At 41.2% G+C, this 21,055-nt stretch overlaps 1 protein-coding gene and 1 long non-coding RNA gene across 3 annotated transcripts in view; both read left to right on the top strand.

Annotated features, from left to right (window-relative positions):
• Positions 1–21,055, top strand: part of LOC128509176 (class I histocompatibility antigen, F10 alpha chain-like) — a 55,988-nt gene that overhangs the window by 21,511 nt on the left and 13,422 nt on the right. For both annotated transcript variants that reach the window (XM_053480796.1, XM_053480795.1), the window contains exons 2-3: positions 17,772–18,032; positions 18,707–18,982. In XM_053480796.1, coding sequence (XP_053336771.1) covers positions 17,772–18,032; positions 18,707–18,982 — 537 coding nt within the window. The remainder of the gene's footprint in view (positions 1–17,771; positions 18,033–18,706; positions 18,983–21,055) is intronic.
• On the top strand, positions 6,159–6,670 carry LOC128509217 (uncharacterized). The gene is made up of 3 exons (XR_008356018.1): positions 6,159–6,196; positions 6,285–6,399; positions 6,591–6,670. It is a non-coding gene; the product is annotated as an uncharacterized LOC128509217 (long non-coding RNA).

The following is a 21,055-nucleotide window of genomic DNA, read 5'->3' as shown; positions in this document are numbered from 1 at the left end:
TTTAAACAGACAAAAACTTATATAATGTGTAGATAAATCAATTACTTACCATCGTCACTGCGAATCACATCCGTATCACTTTGGAATTCTGGAAGAACTCCACTTAATCCTGTTTCCCCTATAATCGCGCCCACCCTTGCATCAAAGGCTGAGAGCTCAGTGATTCCTTGACCACCACCAATTGTTACAACACTGCGCCTGTGTGCACATATTCTTTTTTTTACCACAACTTTTAAGTCTGACCATTTTTTTTGGTCTCTTGGACTGTGCGAGGCACCGATGTAACAGCATTGACTGCTTCTGTTACTTGCTCCCATTCTACCATCTTTCTTTTATTTGAAATTCCCGCAGAGAGCCCACCAAATAAAACTTTTTTTCGGCCCTCCACCTCAGACAACAGTACCTCCATCTCGCAGTCGGTGAAGTTTCTTTTTTTTTGCTTTTCGTTTCTGTTCTTCCATTTTTAGCCAACAGATCAATGACAATTATCGGTCGTATTAATATGCAGGGAGATCATACATATTCAAAATAGGTGGTCTTAACCTCCAAATATGGTTATTTCGGGAGGAGATTGGGCTATAAGCACGTGCATCTGCGCACAATATTCAGATAATTGTGATTTATAAAGCAAACCTTGCACAGGTTCTGGCGTACGTACGGTTTTATAAATCTGAAAACTTTTGTGCGTACGCAAATTCTGCCTTATGTGCGTACGCACACTTTAAGGATGAAATCTACGCAAAGTTTTATACATGAGGCCCCAGGTGAGTGAGAGATGTATGGAGGAGATGTGAGATTGCATCGTCTGTGAAACGGTTTGGACGGTATGCGAACTGTAGTGGGTCCTGTGTGTCGGGTAGTGAAGAAATGATGAAGTCTCTCACTAGGCGTTCAAAGCACTTCATCACTACTGAGGTGAGGGCTACAGGGCGATAATCGTTGAGAGAAGCAGGATGAGGTTTCTTCAGAACAGGAACAATGATGGACTCTTTGAAGCATGTGGGGATCACCGACTGAGATAAAGAGATGTTGAATATCTCAGTGAACACAGGTGCTAGCTGGTCTGCGCAGGCTCTGAGAATACGGCCTGAGATGCCGTCTGGTCCTGCTGCTTTCCTGGTGTTCACTCTCTTGAAGGCTCTCCTCACGTCATGCTCGGTGATGATGAACGCGTTTCCGGTGCTGGCAGTGTCTTCCTGTCTGCAGCCGTTAGCGCCGCTAGCATTAGCATCGCTAGCGTCTTTAGCTGCAGCCTCGAAGCGAGCATAGAAAGTGTTCAGCTTGTCTGCCAGAGTCACGTCCGCATCGTCATACCGGATGTTGGTGTTTTATAGTCCGTAATTGTCCTTAATCCCTGCCACAGGCTCCTAGAGTTGTAGGCAGCGGTGCGAGATCTCAGAGCGTCGCGGATGGTTTTATCCACCCACGGCTTCTGGTTGGGAAATGTTCTGATAGTCTTTTTCTCCACGGTATCATCCGCTAGTTTCCCGATGAATCCCACAACTGCTTCCGTAGATGAACTTAAATCCTCAGCGGAATAATGCCTGAATTGCTGTTTTAGTCCCTCTACATGCTGAGCAACTGTATCAATCAAAGGAGAGATATTTATCCCTGTCTCTCGCACACAGTCAGCGAAGTTGGGAAACATGTCAACATTTTTATTACTCATACGATCACCTGAAAGGTGAAATGCAATAAAATACACCCAGTGCCCAAATAATGCATTGTCTCTGTTTTTTCTTGAAAACAATTTGCGCCCCTCTTCCGATCTTTCCGCGGTTTGTTTTAAATACAAACCTCTGTCACAGTACACAGTCATGTTCAGTCATGTTCAGCATGTTCAGTCGTGTACTGCTTTTAATGGAACTCAGCAAATGACTTCAAATGAACATGACCATATATATTTTCTCTGCACTTAATTCCATGTAGGACAAAACCAGAGAAAAAAGAAGAAAAGTCATTTAAAATAAAAGATGCAGCTAAAGATAAAGCTTAATGCAAATTGCAAAGAGTAGTGGCATCACAAATTATTAGTAGTAAATAAGGGTATTTGCAATATACATTTATCTCTCTGCTGTGTGTATTCATTCACGGGCTGCAGCGCACGCGCACACACACACACACACACACACACACTCCTCCCCTGAGCCCTCGGTAAGCATCCAATCACCATCCGTATGCAAATGAGTCAAGAAGTAGCAAGAGTGGATTGGAGAGAAGAGAGCTCTTTATTAATTATAAAAAATATATAAATAATATATATATATATATATATAATATGATCTGTTCTATAGCCCATCTGTTTTAACTTAGTTTTTATTTATTATTCATAAGACAACCTTTCAGTTTTGTAAATATTCTAGTTATAGTGTGTTAAGTCTTACTTTAGGTTAAAAGTTTTTGAGAATTAGACCATCCAGCTAAGATAAATGTTATGTCATTGATTGATAAAGTCTGGATTGAGGATATTTTATTTTATTTAGTTTTATTTATTTAATTTAAAATTTTTAGTTCCCCCCCTGAGGGATTGCCACCTTATTGTGGTCAGGGGGTTTGCGTGCCTCAGTGACCTTAAGATCTATACCAGCAGGAGCTTAGTCTTCAAGTGGGACACCCAAGTTGGACAGGTCTGAAGGTAGAGGTCTGACAAAGTGCAATCCACTTCTCCAGGCTTCTGATGCAGCTAACAACACAATTCAGCAAGGACAATACTGTTACTATAAGCACAGGGGAAAAACAGTGCTCGAACATGATGTGTACACATGATGCCCCCTTCACATTTCTCACTGCCCCCCTCCCCCCTCCCCCATATGTGCCTGTCTAGAACCGGCCCTGATTATTTGTCTCATTTCATTTAAGCTCACTTCAGGAGAAATTCTGCTTGGTTAGTTATTTGTCATCTTTTATAAGAATTAATTTTCCTTCTACACCTCAGTGCACACTGTTCTACAGGTGTCATGTAGTTCTACCTGCTGTAAATCAACACCAGTGACAGAAACATTGTAAATGACTGTAGGTGTGTCCCTGCAGTAACACACTTGACCAGTAGAGGTCCAAACACACAAGGTTTTTTTTCCATACATTTTGTAAATTCCTCTGTTTTGTTGTATTTGACACTGAACGTCCAGAACTGCATCTTGTTTACAGTTTGTGGAGTTTATTCGGTCTAAAGCCATAGTGAACAGTGGACATTAATGATAATGCTCTATATAATGTACATCAATGTACTTTAACCAAAATGTTCCCTTTAAGTATTATTTGTCAATTATTATTTCAGTGGATTAGTTCCTTGATTACAAGTTAGCTTGGGTTTGGTTAATTGCTGATTTTAAGTTAAGTCCAGTCCAGTAATCTTTTATTGTCACCACAAACATATACAGTTTAGTACCAGTGAAATGAAACGACACGGCGTTCCTCCAAGACCACGGTGCTACTGTACATACAACATAAATTAATAGCATAAAGGGAGCCAATCAGGAAACAGATGATTGGCTGGTGTCGCGCCGATTCTGGTCTCTGGTTGGCTGGAATAGTTGCAGAGTTCTAACGCTGCTACAGTTTGTGCAAGTGTAGCTTTATGACACTGAGCACACAGAAGAGTGAGAGAGTGCAAACAGAAATGATCCTGAACGTGCAAAAACGATTTTCAGCGCACAAAAACGAGTTTAAGAAAGCGCGCAAGAGAGAAATTTAGCGTGCAAAAACGAGTAGTGCACTAAATATAAGTCCACTTAAATGTAACTGATAATATATAATATATAATAGACTACCGTATAATATAATTTTTTATTTTAATATATACTTTCTGTACATTTGTACAATGATTATTTTGAGCATATTTTTTTTTATATACCAAAAATACATTGAAAAACAAAGTTTAAATAAGTTTACTTTGAAAATTAGACTAACCTTTTATTTAAAGTATATTTTCCAATAATATATTTTTGGAAAGTGTACTACTGTATAGTACAATAATTTTGAAGTATATTGAAAGTTTAATTCCAAAATTTGGTAAAAGCATCATGTTAGTATACTTTTTATATTTTAACTGATGGTACAATTTTTTGTTAGTATATTTGCAATGTACTATCGAGGATTTCAATATATTTGTAATACACTAAAATATTTTTTTTTGACAAGGGAAATATGAAAGTGTATAAAATAAAATGATCAGATCGTCCCTGATGAACATAGGAAGAGACGTCAATAGGACGAAATCTTAAGAGGAACCAGACTCAACAGAGAACCCATCCTCATCTGGGTAATAACGGATAGAAGGGATTGATCTGCACTCATACTGTGTGTTAGAAGAATGGAAGTTCAGTACAACAGGATATGGCTTTGAGTAAATATGGAGTCCAGTTTGTTTTAGAAATTTCCAGTATTGAACTATCCAGTGACTGCAGTCAGTAACAAGTCCACAGAGAACAGCTGTCTGCATCAGTCAGGACCAGGACTGTCTTCAGGGTGAAGTGGAATCATTCCCAGTCACCACATGCATCCCAAGCAGACCACACGGGGCAACCAGGTGACGAGATCTCCAACCAGAAGCGGGACACCAGGACGAGTCAGACAGGTCCAGAGGGCAGAGGGGGTCTGGATCACTGGCAGCTCAGGAGAGACTTGCGTAGAAAGAAGGGGGAGGAGTTAAAGAGAGAGAGAGCAGAAAAACAACATTATGCGAACAAATCACCTCCGTTTGAAGGAATCTGCAGCAGCGACCTTTGTTCCAGGAATCTGGGTTAAGAAGAACGATTTTAGCATGCAAACACTGTTCCATTAATAATGTTCGTTTCTGCTATGCAGAGGCAAGTAATTTCCAAAAGTTGTCCAAGGAAGGACAATTGTCAAACCAGCAACATGGTCTTGGGCACCCAAGTCTCACTTATCTTTGAGGGGAGACTGGTCCGGTCCCTCAGAAGAGCTACTGTACGATTTTACTCTCTCTCCCTCTCTCCACCCTCTCTCTCTCTCTCCACCCTCTCTCTCTCTCTCTCTCTCTCTTTCTCTCTCTCTCTCTCTCTCCCTCTCTCCACCCTCTCTCTCTCTCTCCCTCTCTCCACCCTCTCTCTCTCTCTCTCTCTCTTTCTCTCTCTCTCTCTCTCCCTCTCTCCAACCTCTCTCTCTCTCCCTCTCTCCACCCTCTCTCTCTCTCTCTCTCTCTCTTTCTCTCTCTCTCTCTCTCCCTCTCTCCACCCTCTCTCTCTCTCCCTCTCTCCACCTCTCTCTCTCTCTCTCCCTCTCTCCCTTCTCTCTCTCTCTCTCTCCCTCTCTCCACCCTCTCTCTCTCTCTCTCTCTCTTTCTCTCTCCCTCTCTCCACCCTCTCTCTCTCTCTCTCTCTCTCTCTCTTTCTCTCTCTCTCTCTTCCTCTCTCCACCCTCTCTCTCTCTCTCCCTCTCTCCACCCTCTCTCTCTCTCTCTCTCTCCCTCTCTCTCTCTCTCTCTCTGTCTGTTTCATCACAGAGTTTGATGGTTTTGACAGCTGCACTTTGGGATACATTCAAAGTTTTTGTTTTTAATGAACTGATCTTCATTTCCTAAAGTAATGATGGATTTTTTTTTCTTCATTTAACTGAGTGTTTTTTACAGTAACCTGGTTTTGACTCTGTACTGGACAACTGATGGTCTAAATCACATTAATGAAGTGTAAAGAAATGTCACAGAATAACACTTGACACGGCATAGCTATGTAATAAAAACCATTCCAGGTGACGAGCTCATGAGTCTAAATGAGAGAACCCTATGAGTGTGCCGAGTTAGCATTAAAGCTAAATGTAGCTACTTTGGATAATGTAAAATATAAAACACATTCAGGGTTGTGTACACTTCATTGTTTACTACATTATAATTCCATGTGTTGTTTCACAGTCGAGGTGTCTTCAGTATTAATGTTGATAATAATAATAATAATAATAATAATAATAATAGAGAGAAACCACTGAAGAAGAATGTGTGTCTAAACTTTTGACTGGTGTGTCAGCTTTACATACTATTGTTAAAATGTATTTTAACCTTATCTGATTACACCAGTGTCTGGTTATCTGTCTGATGTGTGTGTGTGGTGTGTGATGAACAGGATCCTGGACGATATCGAGGTTTATGAGGAGCAGATCTCCTTTAAGATGGAGGAGCTCATCACCATCTCCTCCTTCCTGAACACGTTTGTGTATAAAATGATCTGGGACGGAATTCTGGGTGAGTCACTCTTCACTCTGCACTACACCACAGGAAGGTGTGTGTGTGTGTGAGTGCAGGGATGATGTGTGTGTGTGTGTGTGTACAGAGAATGCGAGAGGGGAGAAGCTGGACCTGTTCCACAGCGTGCACGGCTGGCTGATGGTGCTGTATGAGAGAGACTGTCGCAGGAGGTTCACACCTGATGAACACTGGCTGCGCAGGTGAGTCTCACCGTGGGAGGGTCCAGAGTTTCAGAGGGTTTAATCTGTACACGAGACACTCTGAGTGGACATTCTCTCAAAAATGTCTGAACGTCCCAGAAGACGTAAAACCTGGAATATAGCTCTGTGTGTAGAGCTTGTGTATTCACTGTGTGTGTGTTTACGTGTGTGTGTGTGTGTGTGTACATCAGGGACCTGAAGCCCAGTACGCTGTTCCAGGAGCTGGATAAAGGCAGGAAGAGAGCTCAGCTGCTGCTGCAGTACATCCCTCATCCGTGATCCGTGTGAAGTTTGTGAACGACCTGGGGATGGACGAGGCAGGGATCGATCAGGACGGAGTGTTTAAGGAGTTCCTCGAGGGGATCATTAAGAAGGTCTTCAACCCTGCGCTCAACCTCTTCAAGGTGTTTAACAGGATATCTCTCTCCCTCTCTCTCTTTCTCTCTCTCTCTCTCTCTCTCTCTCTCTCTCTCTGTCTCTGTCTTGTACAGCACACTAATGTCTTCAGGGTCGGGTGTTAATCAGATGTTTATGGGGTAAAATGCTCTGTGTGTGTGTGTGTGTTTCAGTGGACAATAAAATCACTAAAATATGTCTTTTACAGCAAAAATGTAAATAAATAAAAATATTTAATAACCAAGCTGTATTAGAAAATGTCCTTAGACAGATAAATTGATTATACACTGGAATTGTAATTCTAAATTTCTACCATACTTAATTTCTTTCTTTCTCAACAAGTGAGTTTAAAAATGTACATTTTTTTAATTTTTCTTTTTCCTTTCCATCTCTTTGTGTATTATTTTAATTATGATTTGTTTCTGTGGAATTACACAGACCTTAATCATGTTACCGAATTCCCCTTCGTTACTATAATCAGCCGTTTTGTTTTTCTCCTCTCGCCCGTCCAGACGACCAGTGGGAACGAGCGCCTGTACCCGTCCCCCACGTCCGGGCTCCATGAGAACCACCTGCTGCTGTTCGAGTTTGTGGGTAAGATGCTGGGTAAGGCTCTGTACGAGGGCATCGTGCTGGACGTCCCCTTCGCCTCGTTCTTCCTGAGTCAGGTGCTCGGACACCACCACAGCTCCTTCTACAGCTCCATCGACGAGCTGCCCTCGCTCGACTCCGAGTTCTACAAGAACCTCACGTCCATCAAGATGCTCCGCACAGCTCGGATGTAGAAACCAGAACGCTAACTCGTTTATAAACGTCCACTTATAACACACTTTCTTTTTTATTTTATTTGCAGCGATACGATGGTGATGTCAGTGATCTGGGTCTGACTTTATCATACGATGAGGATGTGATGGGGCAGGTAATCACAGACATGTTTCTGTCTTCTTCTCCTACTCTCGTTCTGTTCTCCGTCTTTACTTCCTCCGTCTTCTAGTTGATTCTGTTCATCTTCAGACATGTTTTTATCTCTTTAACAGTTAGTGTGTCACGAGTTGGTTCCAGGAGGAAAGACTATTCCTGTTACCAATGAAAACAAGTGAGTCCTTCATGCTTTTATTCATCTCAAACAGCGTTAGCACACTAGTGTCAGAGTGTGAACAGGTCGTCCCCAACTTACGAACATTAGAGTTATGGATCTCCGCAGATCTGAACGGACCGCGGTTCTACTTCTGGTTTAATCGCTGAAGTAGCTCATGTGTATTGTATAGAGTCACTGACACTGCAGTGCAACAGATACCAATATTTACAATTATATACAATATTTTCAGTGTGGAAGTGAATGTATAAATGTCTAAAGTCCGGCATATTGTGTGCGTGTGTGAGAGGGGAGAAATGAGTCGGCCTCATTGGTTTCAGTAAATCAGTCTGGGAGCACGATAGTAGAAAATGTCTGTCCTGTAAATCTGTCCTGATGGAGAATAATCCTAATTTCAGAAAATACTCAACAGACCAAAACACGGAGTTCACAGTCTAATACAGTGGAAAACAGCTCTGAGACAAAATGGCGTCCGGGATTCCCCTCGCAGTTTAAAAACACAGAGAGAACACTGTTACATTTCATGTGTGAGATTCATTTCTTATGGTTTTTGGCCACATGATGGCAGTGTGGGGAAAGGGGACAGATTTAAGTGAAAGTCAAGTGGATTGGTGTTGTTTATATTGTATAAAACTCACTTTGTCAGATTTAAGAACAAATCGGACTTACAAACGTGCTCCCGGAACAGAACTTGTTCATAAGTGGGGGACGACGTGTAGTGTGTAACTTTCTCTGCTTTATTTTCATGTCTATAATTTAATAGTAGCAGGTTTGTTTTCAAGTTTGTGTCCTGTTGTACCATTTATTGTGCATTTATAAAGACATGACTGTAAAATGTGATGTTAATATCTTTACCTGAAGGATATCAAACTGTTTGACCTTTAAAATGCGTCTCTGTGTTTCTCCAGGATCAGCTACATCCACCTGATGGCGCATTTCCGCATGCACACACAGATAAAGGACCAGACGGGGGCGTTTATCCGCGGATTCCGCAGCATCATCAACCCCGAGTGGCTGGACATGTTCTGTACCCCTGAGGTGCAGCGTCTCATCTCCGGGGACAACGCAGAGATCGACCTGGACGACCTCAAGTGCGTCTACACCCGTCTCTCTGTTTTCCTGTGTCTGTCTCTGTGTCACTGTCTTCGTCTTTGCTTTATTATGTCTATGTAGATGTTTATAAGAGAGAGTTTTTTCTTTCTTTCTTTTTTTTTTTCTTTTACAGGACATGGTTCAAACAATTTTTTTTTTTAATTACAGTATGAAATCCTTTATTCTGAACTCGTCCATTACAGAAGACTCTAGGAAGCTGTTTTTGTCTTTCAGGAAGCACACTGTGTACTACGGCGGCTTCCACAGCAGCCACAGGGTGATAATCTGGCTGTGGGAGATCCTGTCCAGTGAGTTCACTCCTGACGAGAGAGCCATGTTCCTCAAGGTGAAGCACCGCAGCACACTGAGCAGGGACAGATGTGTGTGTGTGTGTACACCCGACTCTAAAAGTGCAGGAAAAGCTAGGCTAACTGTTTAGTTCCTGTTACACTTTGAGGACAGTTTGGGTTTGAAATCTAAGTGCTCTCCTAATGTTTGTGTGGTTCGCTTCCCCCCCTTTGGACAGTTCTCTGGTCTTCATGTTGGTTCATCCATTTTAATAACAAATGCAGCGTTCACAGGTAAAACCCACGGCTGAGACCGAGAGTACACATTCAGAGATTTTTTAAACAAATAATCTAACAGGAAAGACCTGGGAAACAAGAAATACCTATCAGCGACATGTTCCAATACTTTTGATCATTTAAAAGTTAAAATGAAGATTCTCCTACTGTCACATGAACCTTAAGTCACAGCAATGATTTCTTGTCATATCCCAGTTAGGAAGGCGGGGTCAGAGGGCAGGGTGGGCCAGGATACAGCGCCCCCTGGAGCAGACAGGGTTAAGGGTCTTGTTGAAGGGTTTAACCGGGGCAGTATGGTGGTGTTGAGGTCGAGCTCCCTACATCCACATCCTGACCAGGAACACAGAGTCTGATCTGTTTGAGTCAGTGGTGACAGAAAGGTTCATATGGTTCAAACAACAAAAGCTGCCATGTTGAAGAAATAGCCTTGCTGTTCCAATACTTTTGGAGGGTGTGTGTACTGACACACGGACATGATGAGACACGATGTAAACGTCCCAGACGTGTTTCTCATGGTGTTGTGTGATGTTCAGTTTGTCACCAGCTGCTCCAGACCTCCTCTGCTGGGCTTCGCCTATCTCCGACCCCCCTTCTCCATCCGCTGTGTGGAAGTGTCCGACGACCAGGTCAGATATCAACACCACACACACACACACACACACACACACACACACACACACACAAATAAATATGGGTCACATAGGCAAAGAAATGGCACAGATACATTATTTAAATGTATCATTTTATCTGATGTTTTTAGTTAACAACAACTGCTGCTTATCCTTATTTATTTTACTACAAAACAATAGGAGTGTTTTGGACAGTGTGTTGAAACGTTTTTTTTCTCTTTAATATGAATTTACACACTTGGACTGTTGTAGCTCCTTTGGGTCCCAATCATTTGCTAACCTGTTAGCTTAATGTGTTTAGCAACGGATTAACTATAAAATAAAATAAAATCACAACATAATTATGGTAACATGTGTAACATAATTACAACAAACAAACCTTGATGTGTCTCTTCAGGTGTGTGGTATTTTTTTTCCAGTAATTGTGTGCCCCCCTGTTTCCCCTCTGATATTACTACACATACTTTTATTCTCCAGTTTGATATGGAGAAAATGTACCAGACTTCACTCATGCACACACACATTAAAGTTGGTATTATTCATGCATGTGTGACTGTTGCATGTGTGTGTTTGAGTGAAGTTTGATTTAAAGCGTATACGGCGTGTTATAAAAATGTGCCTAATGTCGTCACTTCTCTTTGGCCCGAGTAATACTCGTGTCGTCTCACGATCGTCTCATCTTAGACACAGGAAAAAATTTGGTCAATCGATATTTTATTCAAATACGTGAATGTTTTATGTTTTTGTTACATAATACTCTAAGTCAAATCGAGTCACCTCGTACAGATGAGGATGAGGTTCGTTGTGACGAGACTTTGTTAGCGCGCTGGTGTTTAACAGCCAATACTGAGGTTAAGTATCATTTACTCTAGATGGTATTTCATGTCCCTGTGTTTTTGTATTTTTGTATTTGTGTGTGTGTGTGTGTGTGTGTGTTTAGGACACGGGGGACACTCTGGGCAGTGTGCTCCGTGGTTTCTTCACCATCCGTAAGAAGGAGCCGGCCGGCCGCCTGCCCACATCCTCCACCTGCTTCAACCTGCTCAAACTGCCCAACTACAGCAAGAAGCACGTCCTCAGGGACAAACTGCGCTACGCCATCAGCATGAACACGGGCTTCGAGCTCTCTTAACACAAACCTGAACGTCCTCACACACACACACACACACACACTCCGTCAGAGATTCACACATCAGCAGTGATCAGAAGGCAGACAGGAAGCGGAAATCCAGACCTCTGACGTTCAGAGAGACATTACCTGCAGCACACAGGAATCAGTCAGTGTGTTCATCACACACACACACACACACACACACACTGAATGGAAACCTCAGCTCTACTCAGCATCTGAAACCAAAGTGTCTGTACTGGCCTTATTCAAACCCCTCCAGCAGATCCTTCTTCACTTCATCTTCATCAGCATTTGCATTTGCATTTGCATTTAGGCACTTGGCAGACGCTCTTATCCAGAGCGACTTACATTTTTATCTTATTATACATCTGAGCAGTTGAGGGTTAAGGGCCTTGCTCAAGGGCCCAACAGTGGCAACTTGGTGGTTGTGGGATTCGAACCTGGGATCTTCCGAACAATAGTCCAATGCCTTAACCACTGAGCTACCCCTGACCCCGACCTCAATGTATGACCTCAATGTATCAGCTCGACCTCGTGACCCTTTAGCTATAAAATATCTCACGACTCGTTTGGAGGGAGCTTTAAACTCTGCGTGAGGGTCAGGACGGAACCCCTCACGTTAGTCACGTCATCACAGTAACGCGTCCGAGGGTGTCTCTCAGGCTTACGGACAGAGACGGGGACTCGGAGACGTAGACTCGTCTCTCGGTCTCTCGCTCTCCGCAACAGAAACCAATACAGATGCAGCACAAAGCCATGACACACACACACACACACACACACACACACATGAAGAAAACTTTAAGAGAAACTACAGCTGAGGATTTCCCTGTGTGAAAAATCTAGAATAATAAATTCCCATGTTTTTTGTGTTCACACTACAGGAGGAGAGAGAACGTATTAACATTACGTTATTTAATATTATTATTATTGTTATTATTATTTGCACGTTATTTAATGTAGCCCCGGCTGTCTGGAGTCTCCGTGGAAATTAATCAGACTAACAGTTTAACGGAGTTTATTGTTGTAACGTTGAGACGATCAGAGAGAAACTGACGGATCCGCGCGGCACAAACCACCAGCAGCGCGACACAAACGCAGTCTGTTAAGGTGTGTGTGTGTCTGAGACGCCCCATCCTGGGTCACATGACTCCCACTAATAGTTTTTTTTCCCTCCAAAATGTTCCTTTGTTCAGGTGATTAATTATTTTACCATTTGTTTTAATTCCTGCTTCATGTTTATTGACCCCATGGAGGCGCTGTACTGTGTGTTTTTGTCTCGAGTGGAGATGATGTGAAGGAATGTCTTTATTTTACGCACACACACACGCACACACACGCACACACACTGCTCCAGCACGAGTGTTAAGAGTGTTACACTGGAAACAAGCCATATTGAAGGAGAAGACGGAGTCGTCCCCCAGCTCTGGGATTATTTAGAGACTGGACTCTAACACACTCGGACCTTCTCCTCCTGCATGATGTCACTGGACGCCTCAAAACTCTGGTCCTGTTACCCCATTTAAACCCGAGGGCATTCCCCCCCCCCCCCCCTCTCTTTTAGGAATGTACAGATGAAGAGTGTGATGATGAAGGAGACGTCTGAAGCATGGTGCTGGTGCGGGAGTTTGTTAAAGGGCTGCTGTGGTGCAGAGCAATAGCTTGTCTGCTCATTGTGTATACAGTGCAGTGCTTTTCCCTGTCTAGTGTGTGTGTGTGTGTGTGTGTGTGTGTGTGTGTGGTCCTAAATCAGACTCTTAAATCATCTCCACATTATTACTGCATATTGTCCACATTCTGTCCTTCTAATCCCAGTATTAGTGTCTCTCATTCACACAGCACTGCTGTCATGTGACTGATCCTGGACAGACGTCTTTTTTCTCTCAGAAGTCTCCAGGTTCGGGAGTCACTGCTGCTTGTCTCACTCGTCCCCCCGTTCTGACTAACAGCTCTGTATTCTGCTCTCATCCGTCTGAATTTCTTCTTTCGAATCCTCTTTTCTGTACGACTGAAGCTGAACAATGCTGCTGATCCTGTAGAGTTTAACCCACGGGCTCTGGACTGTGTTTTTATCCAGATGGAGCGGTGTGTGTGTGTGTGTGTGTGTGTGCCTGGTCTTCATACACTCATCCCTGTGTGTGTCTGTGTGTACCTGCTCTATTGGTTGAAGAGATGACCTTTAATGCAAAACAAACTAAAGAGAACAGAAGTTACAGCCTGAGTGTGACTGATGATCTTCAGACTTTAATGATGTCATAAAATCCCCCTCCTTTACCTTAAAAGACTAAACTCTTCTTCTTTCCTGTGGTTTCTGTGCTTGAGGATGTTTCTTGGACTCGGTTGCACTACAGAAACAGCAGGTGACTATAGGAATGTGAGAAGCAGCGTCACTGTAAACTTCTGTATTATCATGTGTAATAATATTTCTTCTGTACAATGTAAACTTATTCAATTCAATCATGTACACATTGTAATATTCTAAAGTCTTTACTAAACAACCAGTCTGAGTTTGTGCAGTTTATTCACCAGGTGCTTCTGGGCTCTGATTGGTCAGAAGGTGGTGATTAATATTCTATAACATCAGCTCCGACAGTAGTGCAGCTGCACATCATTCACTCTAATATGTCTCTATTGTCACATCTCATGTATAGGGACTTAAATTAATCTCTATGATCAGTAATTTTCTGCCATGGCTGCTAAGTAGGATGTCCTGTTTGATTTTATTACCTATCGAAAACAAAAGTGATTTTGCATGTAGAGAGTGTAGCTTTGATGGAAATATAGGAATATATGCAGCACTTTCTTCTATTCTCAAAAACAAAACCACTCTTGTATTGTCGTGAGCAGAATTTCCGGTTTAATAGATTATCCATCTAACACTTTTCTTTCCAGTCCCTGTCAGTAAAAAGGAGCCCTGCAACACGATGCCGCCACCACCATGCTTTACTACAGATACGGAATTTACCAGTGGTAATTAAAGGGTTTGTTTAATTTTTTTCACATGTAAATCTTAATGTTTATGACTAATAGAGTTTAATTCTTACAGCCTGAGAGTGCTTATGGTGACTTTTAATCACAACCTGAAGTAAGTACAGGGGGTGGGAGTTGAACAAGAAACTGAAACACTGGCTAATTTAGTGTTGGAGGTTTCATGGCTAAGTTTGACCAGCCTGGTGTCCAGTCTTCATTGATTGCACATTCCACCAGTAAGAGCAGAGTGTGAAAGTTTAATTAGCGGAGTTACAGCACAGTTTTGCTTAAAATATTGCAATGCACACAACATTATGGGTGACACATCAGAGTTTGAAAGAGGACAAATTGTTAGTGCGCGACTTGCTGGTGCATCTGTGACCAAGACATCAAGTCTTTGTGATGTATCAGGAGCCACGGTATCCAGGGTAACATCAGCATACCATCAAGAAGGACGAACCACATCCAACAGGAGTAACTGTGGCACAAGAGGAAGCTGTCTGAAAGGGATGTATCCAAAAAACATAAAACCACAGCTGCCCAACTCACTGCAGAATTAAATGTGCACCTTAACTCTCCTGTTTCCACCAAAACTGTTGGTCTGGAGCTCCACAGGGTCAGAGTACATGGCCGGGCTGCTATAGCCAACCTTTGGTCACTCGTGCCAATGCCAAACGTCAGTTTCAATGGTGACAACAGCGAGAATCCGGGGTTGTGGACAATGTGACACATGTATTGTTCTCTAACAAGTCCACCTTCACTGCCTTTTCTCTTGTATGCCCAGAGTGAAGCATGGGGGTGGATCAGTGATGGTTTGGGCTGCCATATCATGGCATACCCGAGGGCCAATACTTGTGCTAGATGGGCGTGTTACTGCCAAGGACTACCAAACCATTCTGGAGGACCATGTGCACCCAATGGTTCAAACATTGTGTCCTGAAGACGGTGGCGTGTATCAGGATGATAATGCACCAATACACACAGCAAGACGGTGGCGTGTATCAGGATGATAATGCACCAATACACACAGACAAAAGCTGTTTTTTAACGGCTGTGATGTCGTAGTCACTTTTGGTCATCATGTGGGGCGACCACCCCAAAACTGTGAATTATAATTTTTATCCACAAATCTATATTTTGATGATAAATTTGATAGTGCTTTGTCACTAGAAGAGGCTAATTTGGTTTCTGAGGCTAACTGTTAGCCTGTTATACCTGAGTAAACTTGAAAACATCATATGGGGCGACCGAGTATCATGTGGGGCGACCACTGCTAAATGTGTTAAATGATAGATATATGTCCTATATTTGTAGTTTTCATATTCTATACATCAATTATATACATAGAGTTAATTGTTTAAGTATAATTATTTGTATATTTTATCTTTTTTTTCTAAATTCAGCCATTTTCCATTCCTTTTATAGGGATAAACATTTATTTTAACTGGATAATGAAGGAGACTCTGATATTATAGAATAAACTTGTGAAATAATGGTTTTCATAAAATGAAAGGGCACTAAAGTTTATCTTTCTTCATCAGTTTATCTATTTACTGATATGAGTTCAACTAGTCTTAATGATACAAAATGGTCAAACATATCCATATTTTTGGTATTTTAAAATTGGCCTATTAAAAAGTCTTATCCGTCAATGACCCATATATATTTGTAAGTTGCTGAAACATAGTCATTGCAATAGTTATTTTTTTTTAACCTGGTAGATAATCTGCCTCATCATTAATGACTGCAGGAATGTTATTGCAGTAATACATTTGACCAGTAGAGGGTCTGTGATCTACGTGCTGTATATCGAAAGTGTTTGTGAGGACACATACACATGCACACGCGGACACACCCTCTCTCTCACACACACTCGCACACTGACACACTCTCACACACATTTTAAATATGTATTTTACTTAACAATGATAAAACATTCTAATTTAATTATAAGCAAACTTTTCCTCAGTTTTAAGACTGAATGGACCTCCAGCCCTGAACACTCACTCACTGCTCCCCCCCCCCCACACACACACTAACACACCTTTATTTTTTTTACTTTAATTTCTACCATGTAAAGCTGTTTCCCTAATGCTATGCTATTTTTAATTACTAACTCTTGCTTATAATTTTTCCTCCTACACACTGATGCAGTCTGTTATTCTGTGTATTTTATTTTGTTTATAATCTGCTTTTAAATAATAAAAACCAAACTAACACAAGAAGACAGACAATCTAATAAACTGAGATACAGAGCAGGACGACGTGACACAATATACTGACAGTAACAGTGATCGACTGGAGAGATTTTTAATATTGACAAAAGAACTGTCCTTTTCCCATCCTTATACAATACTAACTCACCAACACATTTTATAATAACTACAGTATATTTGAAACTTGTGTAAATGTATGTAGTAAAGCCCCATGATCTCTCTCGTGGTGGTAGATACTGACCAGATCTGGCTTTAGAATTAAAATATATTATAGCTGAACATCAGTATAGTGCACACAAACATCATGTAATCATAGTGGATTCAGTAAAGCAGAGACTTCAGTTTACTTTGAGCTTCCAGAGTGAAGTAAACACTGTATATACTGAGAGATTGTACAGTAGACTCAATGAACAGAATGTGAAGACACTATTTACACAACTGGTGTGAAGAATCATGGTTATATAATAAGGATGTACACACTATAATTAACCAGCATATCTTCCTACTTTTAAATGGAACCATTAAGGAATATATTCTCCAGCACAATTATTGTACTTTATTCACCATAACAAGTTCAGTAGATAATGTCACGATCTGATGTTTGTTTGACCGTATTATTATTATTATTATTATTATTATTATTATTGTGATGATGTTTAAATGCATGGCTGCTTATTTCAATGATAAAAAAAGTGATGAAAAATTACAATAATGAACAATGCCATTTCTACACCAGGACTACATTAGATCTGAACAAACATGGCATAAGATAAAAGCTCTGGGTGCAGGAGCAGTGCCAAAAATAGGGGGGAGTGAAGATAATAAGTAATACAATATAATAGATAATAAAAAGAAAAAAAGAAGAACAATGTTATTGCATACTACTACAATATTAAAATAATAATAATAATAATAATAATAATAATAAAGTGGGAAGCATACAGTCACTATAGAGTGTGTACACACCATCAGTGCTTAATTCCCCAATTACAATAAACTTGGGATTATAACTAAAAACAAATTATTCATAACGGCATAAACAGTTTCTTCACTTTTCTTTTATTAAAGTCATATGTTTCATATTAACGATGATTTATTTATTCAGACTGATCAGAAATATAGAGTTTTCTAATGTTAGGAATATACAGTAACTGAACTGAAACTAAAGCGTTTTAATAACATTATAATTTAGTTATAGGAGTTTCCTCTGTTCTTTGTGTTATTAAACATTATAAATATGTTTTTACACTCTTACAGATACACACACTTACCAGTACTTCTTCACAGCAGTTACACCAGGAATACATTTCCCAGAATTCACTGTTGTGGGTTTGCTGGATGGAGTGCAGTTTGAGTACTATGACAGTAACATCAGGAAGGCGATCCCAAAGACTGAGTGGATACAGAAAAACAAAGGTGTAGATTACTGGAAAAGGAACACGCAGAATGGACAGGGTCAGGAGGAGAGCTTCAAAGGCAATGTGGATACACTAATGCAGCGCTTTAATCAGACTGAAGGTAAACACACACACATGCACATACACTGACAGCAGTTAGTACATTTGTGTGTGTGTGTGTGTGTGTGTGTGTGTTGTCAAATTGTTGATATGTATGAATTTAAAAAAAAATGGTTACAGTACTTACAGTACACTCATGCTGTACTAATTCCATCCATGTGGTGGTTTTCTTGCCTTGCTAGCATTAACACACTGTTTCACACACACACACACACACACACACACACACACACACACACACACACACACACACACACACACACACACACACACACACACACTAGTCTATCACAGTGGTGTGATAAACCCAGACACACTGAGTGAGTGAATAGGAGTGACGTGTGTGTGTGTGTGTGTGTGTGTGTGTGTGTGTGTGTGTGTGTGTGTGTGAATCCCAGCAGGAGATCATCAGCTTCTGATTCTGAGCATATTTGTGATATAACTCTTGTAATTTAATCAACAAAGCCTTCTATCTCATGATTCAGTTAAAAAAAATCAATAACAACAATAATAAAAAAAATAGCAGAACAACAATCATTAAAGGTAAATAAATACATTTAAAATGTACTGTATGTTAGAAATAAAATGAGGAGTAGAATGTAGTGGGATTGTTTAAATACCGACTGTGTGTGTGTGTGTGTGTGTGTGTGTGTGTGTGTGTGTGTGTGTGTGCAGGTGTTCACACAGTGCAGATGATGTGTGGCTGTGAGCTGGATGATGACGGCAGCACTAGAGGATACAAACAGTACAGTTATGATGGAGAAGATTTCCTCAGCTTTGATCTGAAGACTCTGACCTGGATCGCTCCGACACCTCAGGCTGTGATCAGCAAGAACAAGTGGGATAAAACAGGAGCAGCGGCTAATCAGTGGAGGAACTTCCTGGAGAACACCTGTATTGAGGAGTTAAAGAAGTATGTGTCTTATGGCAGAGAGACTCTGGAGAGGAAAGGTAAAGTGTGTGATCTGCTCTGTTAATGTAACATACACACACACACACACACACACACACACAAACACACACTTGTTCTATCCTACCTGTCTGTTATGTAGCAGTTTTTAATAAATACATCTTTTCTATGCAATCACTAGCTAACTACGTCTTTCTTCTGCTCCCATCAAATGGTCGCCAATAGCAAACCAACCGGCTCGCACAACAACATGGCACAGGCTTATTGTCAAATGACGCAACCCTCCCTTGTTATCTAGGTTCGGGACCGGCACTGAATCTAGTAGCAGGGGTTTAAATATTTTGATCACATACCAAGTTAATTTGAGTGTTTAGAGCAAAAAACCTTCTGACACCATTTTAAGTTTTTTTTTTTTTTTACTTTTCCAAAATGGCGGCGCGCACAGCAGCCCTTTAAACCACCCAGCATCTTCCTGACCAACGCACGGTTGGTCATCAACAAAATTGACGAACTGAACTTATTACTCGCTGAACGGCCACTCGTCTGTGATTGATGTGCCTTGGTCGTCACGGAGACATGGCTACGAGAGAAAATTCCCGATGCCTTGATGCAGCTAGCAGGCCGCACAAAACACCGCAGTGATAGAAAGGCTACAGGTGGAAAAAGCAGAGGTGGAGGTTTGTGCATTTACACACATAACAACTGGTGCACAAACACTTAGATCATTACCACAGTTTGCTCCCCAGGCATAGAGACAATGTCTGTCATGTGCAGACCATTCTATCTGCCTAGAGAACTATCTGCAGTGCTAATAACTGCAGTCTACATACCTCAAGATGCTAACGTTAGCTCAGCCCTTGCCTACCTCCACGACTCAATTTCTGAACAACAACAGACTTATCCAGAAGGAGTACATATAATCAACATGGGATTTCAGCAAAGCATGCTTAAGAACTGTGCTGCCCAAATTTGTTCAACATGTGAAATGCCCTATGACAGGGAACAACATCTTGGACCATGTTTACACAAATCAAGCAAGCCTACAGATATGTTTCCCTCCCCCACCTGAGTATGACTGATTACCTCTCCCTGCTCGTTGTCCCGACATACACACTTAGGAAAAAGACAAAGTCCACCACCGGACTTTTATTTTTTTTGTTTTTTTATTATTTTATTTTTATGCATCCCCTCCTGTTTACTTCTTTCCCTCTTCTGCTGTCTTTCTCAATACTAACCTCTCTCACTGCACTGATCACCCGCCTTATTCACACACACACACACACACACACACACACACACACACACACAGACACACAGCACTTTATCTTTACACATCGGCACGGCACGACCATATATATATATTCACTCAGCGTCAATACTACCACACCGTACTCTTAGCGCACACAGACACACAGGACATATTCACACACACACACATACACGCTCGCTCATATTTCATTCATCTGAGCTTCACACACAGCAGGCAATACTAGCTACATACACACATCCATGGGTGCACTAAGGCTTGTCACATGGAATGTGAATGGAGCTGGCTCCAGAGAGAAGAGATTAAAAATATTCTACCAGCTTAAAAAACTACAGGCAGACGTTGTTTTATTACAAGAGACTCATAGACCTGCCACAGCTATAGATGAACTTAAAACAGCTGAGTTCCCTAATGTGTTCGCAGCCTGCTATAACTCTAGGCAAAGGGGGGTAGCAATTTTATTACATAAAAATGTTACATTTACAGTACTCAACACAGTTATAGACCCAGAGGGTAGATATCTAATCATTAAATTATCTATATTTAATAAAAAGTTATGTATTGCCAGTATATATGGTCCAAATGTTGATGACCCCTCCTTTTTCCACACTTTTTTTTTACTGCACTTTCTGAACATCTAGACTGTACACTGATTCTTGGTGGAGACTTCAACTTTGGACTAAATAAAGAAAGGGACAGGCTCAGCACAGCTGGAACTCAGCGTAATTGGGAATCAACTAATATAGTTAAACAGTACATGAGCGACTACGGACTTTGCGATGCATGGCGATCTCTTCACCCCAACTGTAGAGAATATACTTTTTTTTCAAAAGTTCATCACAGTCAC

The sequence above is a fragment of the Clarias gariepinus genome, chromosome 21 (assembly GCF_024256425.1).
Source record: "Clarias gariepinus isolate MV-2021 ecotype Netherlands chromosome 21, CGAR_prim_01v2, whole genome shotgun sequence".
Classification (NCBI taxonomy): domain Eukaryota; kingdom Metazoa; phylum Chordata; class Actinopteri; order Siluriformes; family Clariidae; genus Clarias; species Clarias gariepinus.
The sequence above is the reverse complement of the archived record's forward strand: the minus strand, read 5'-3'. Positions and strand labels throughout refer to the sequence as shown.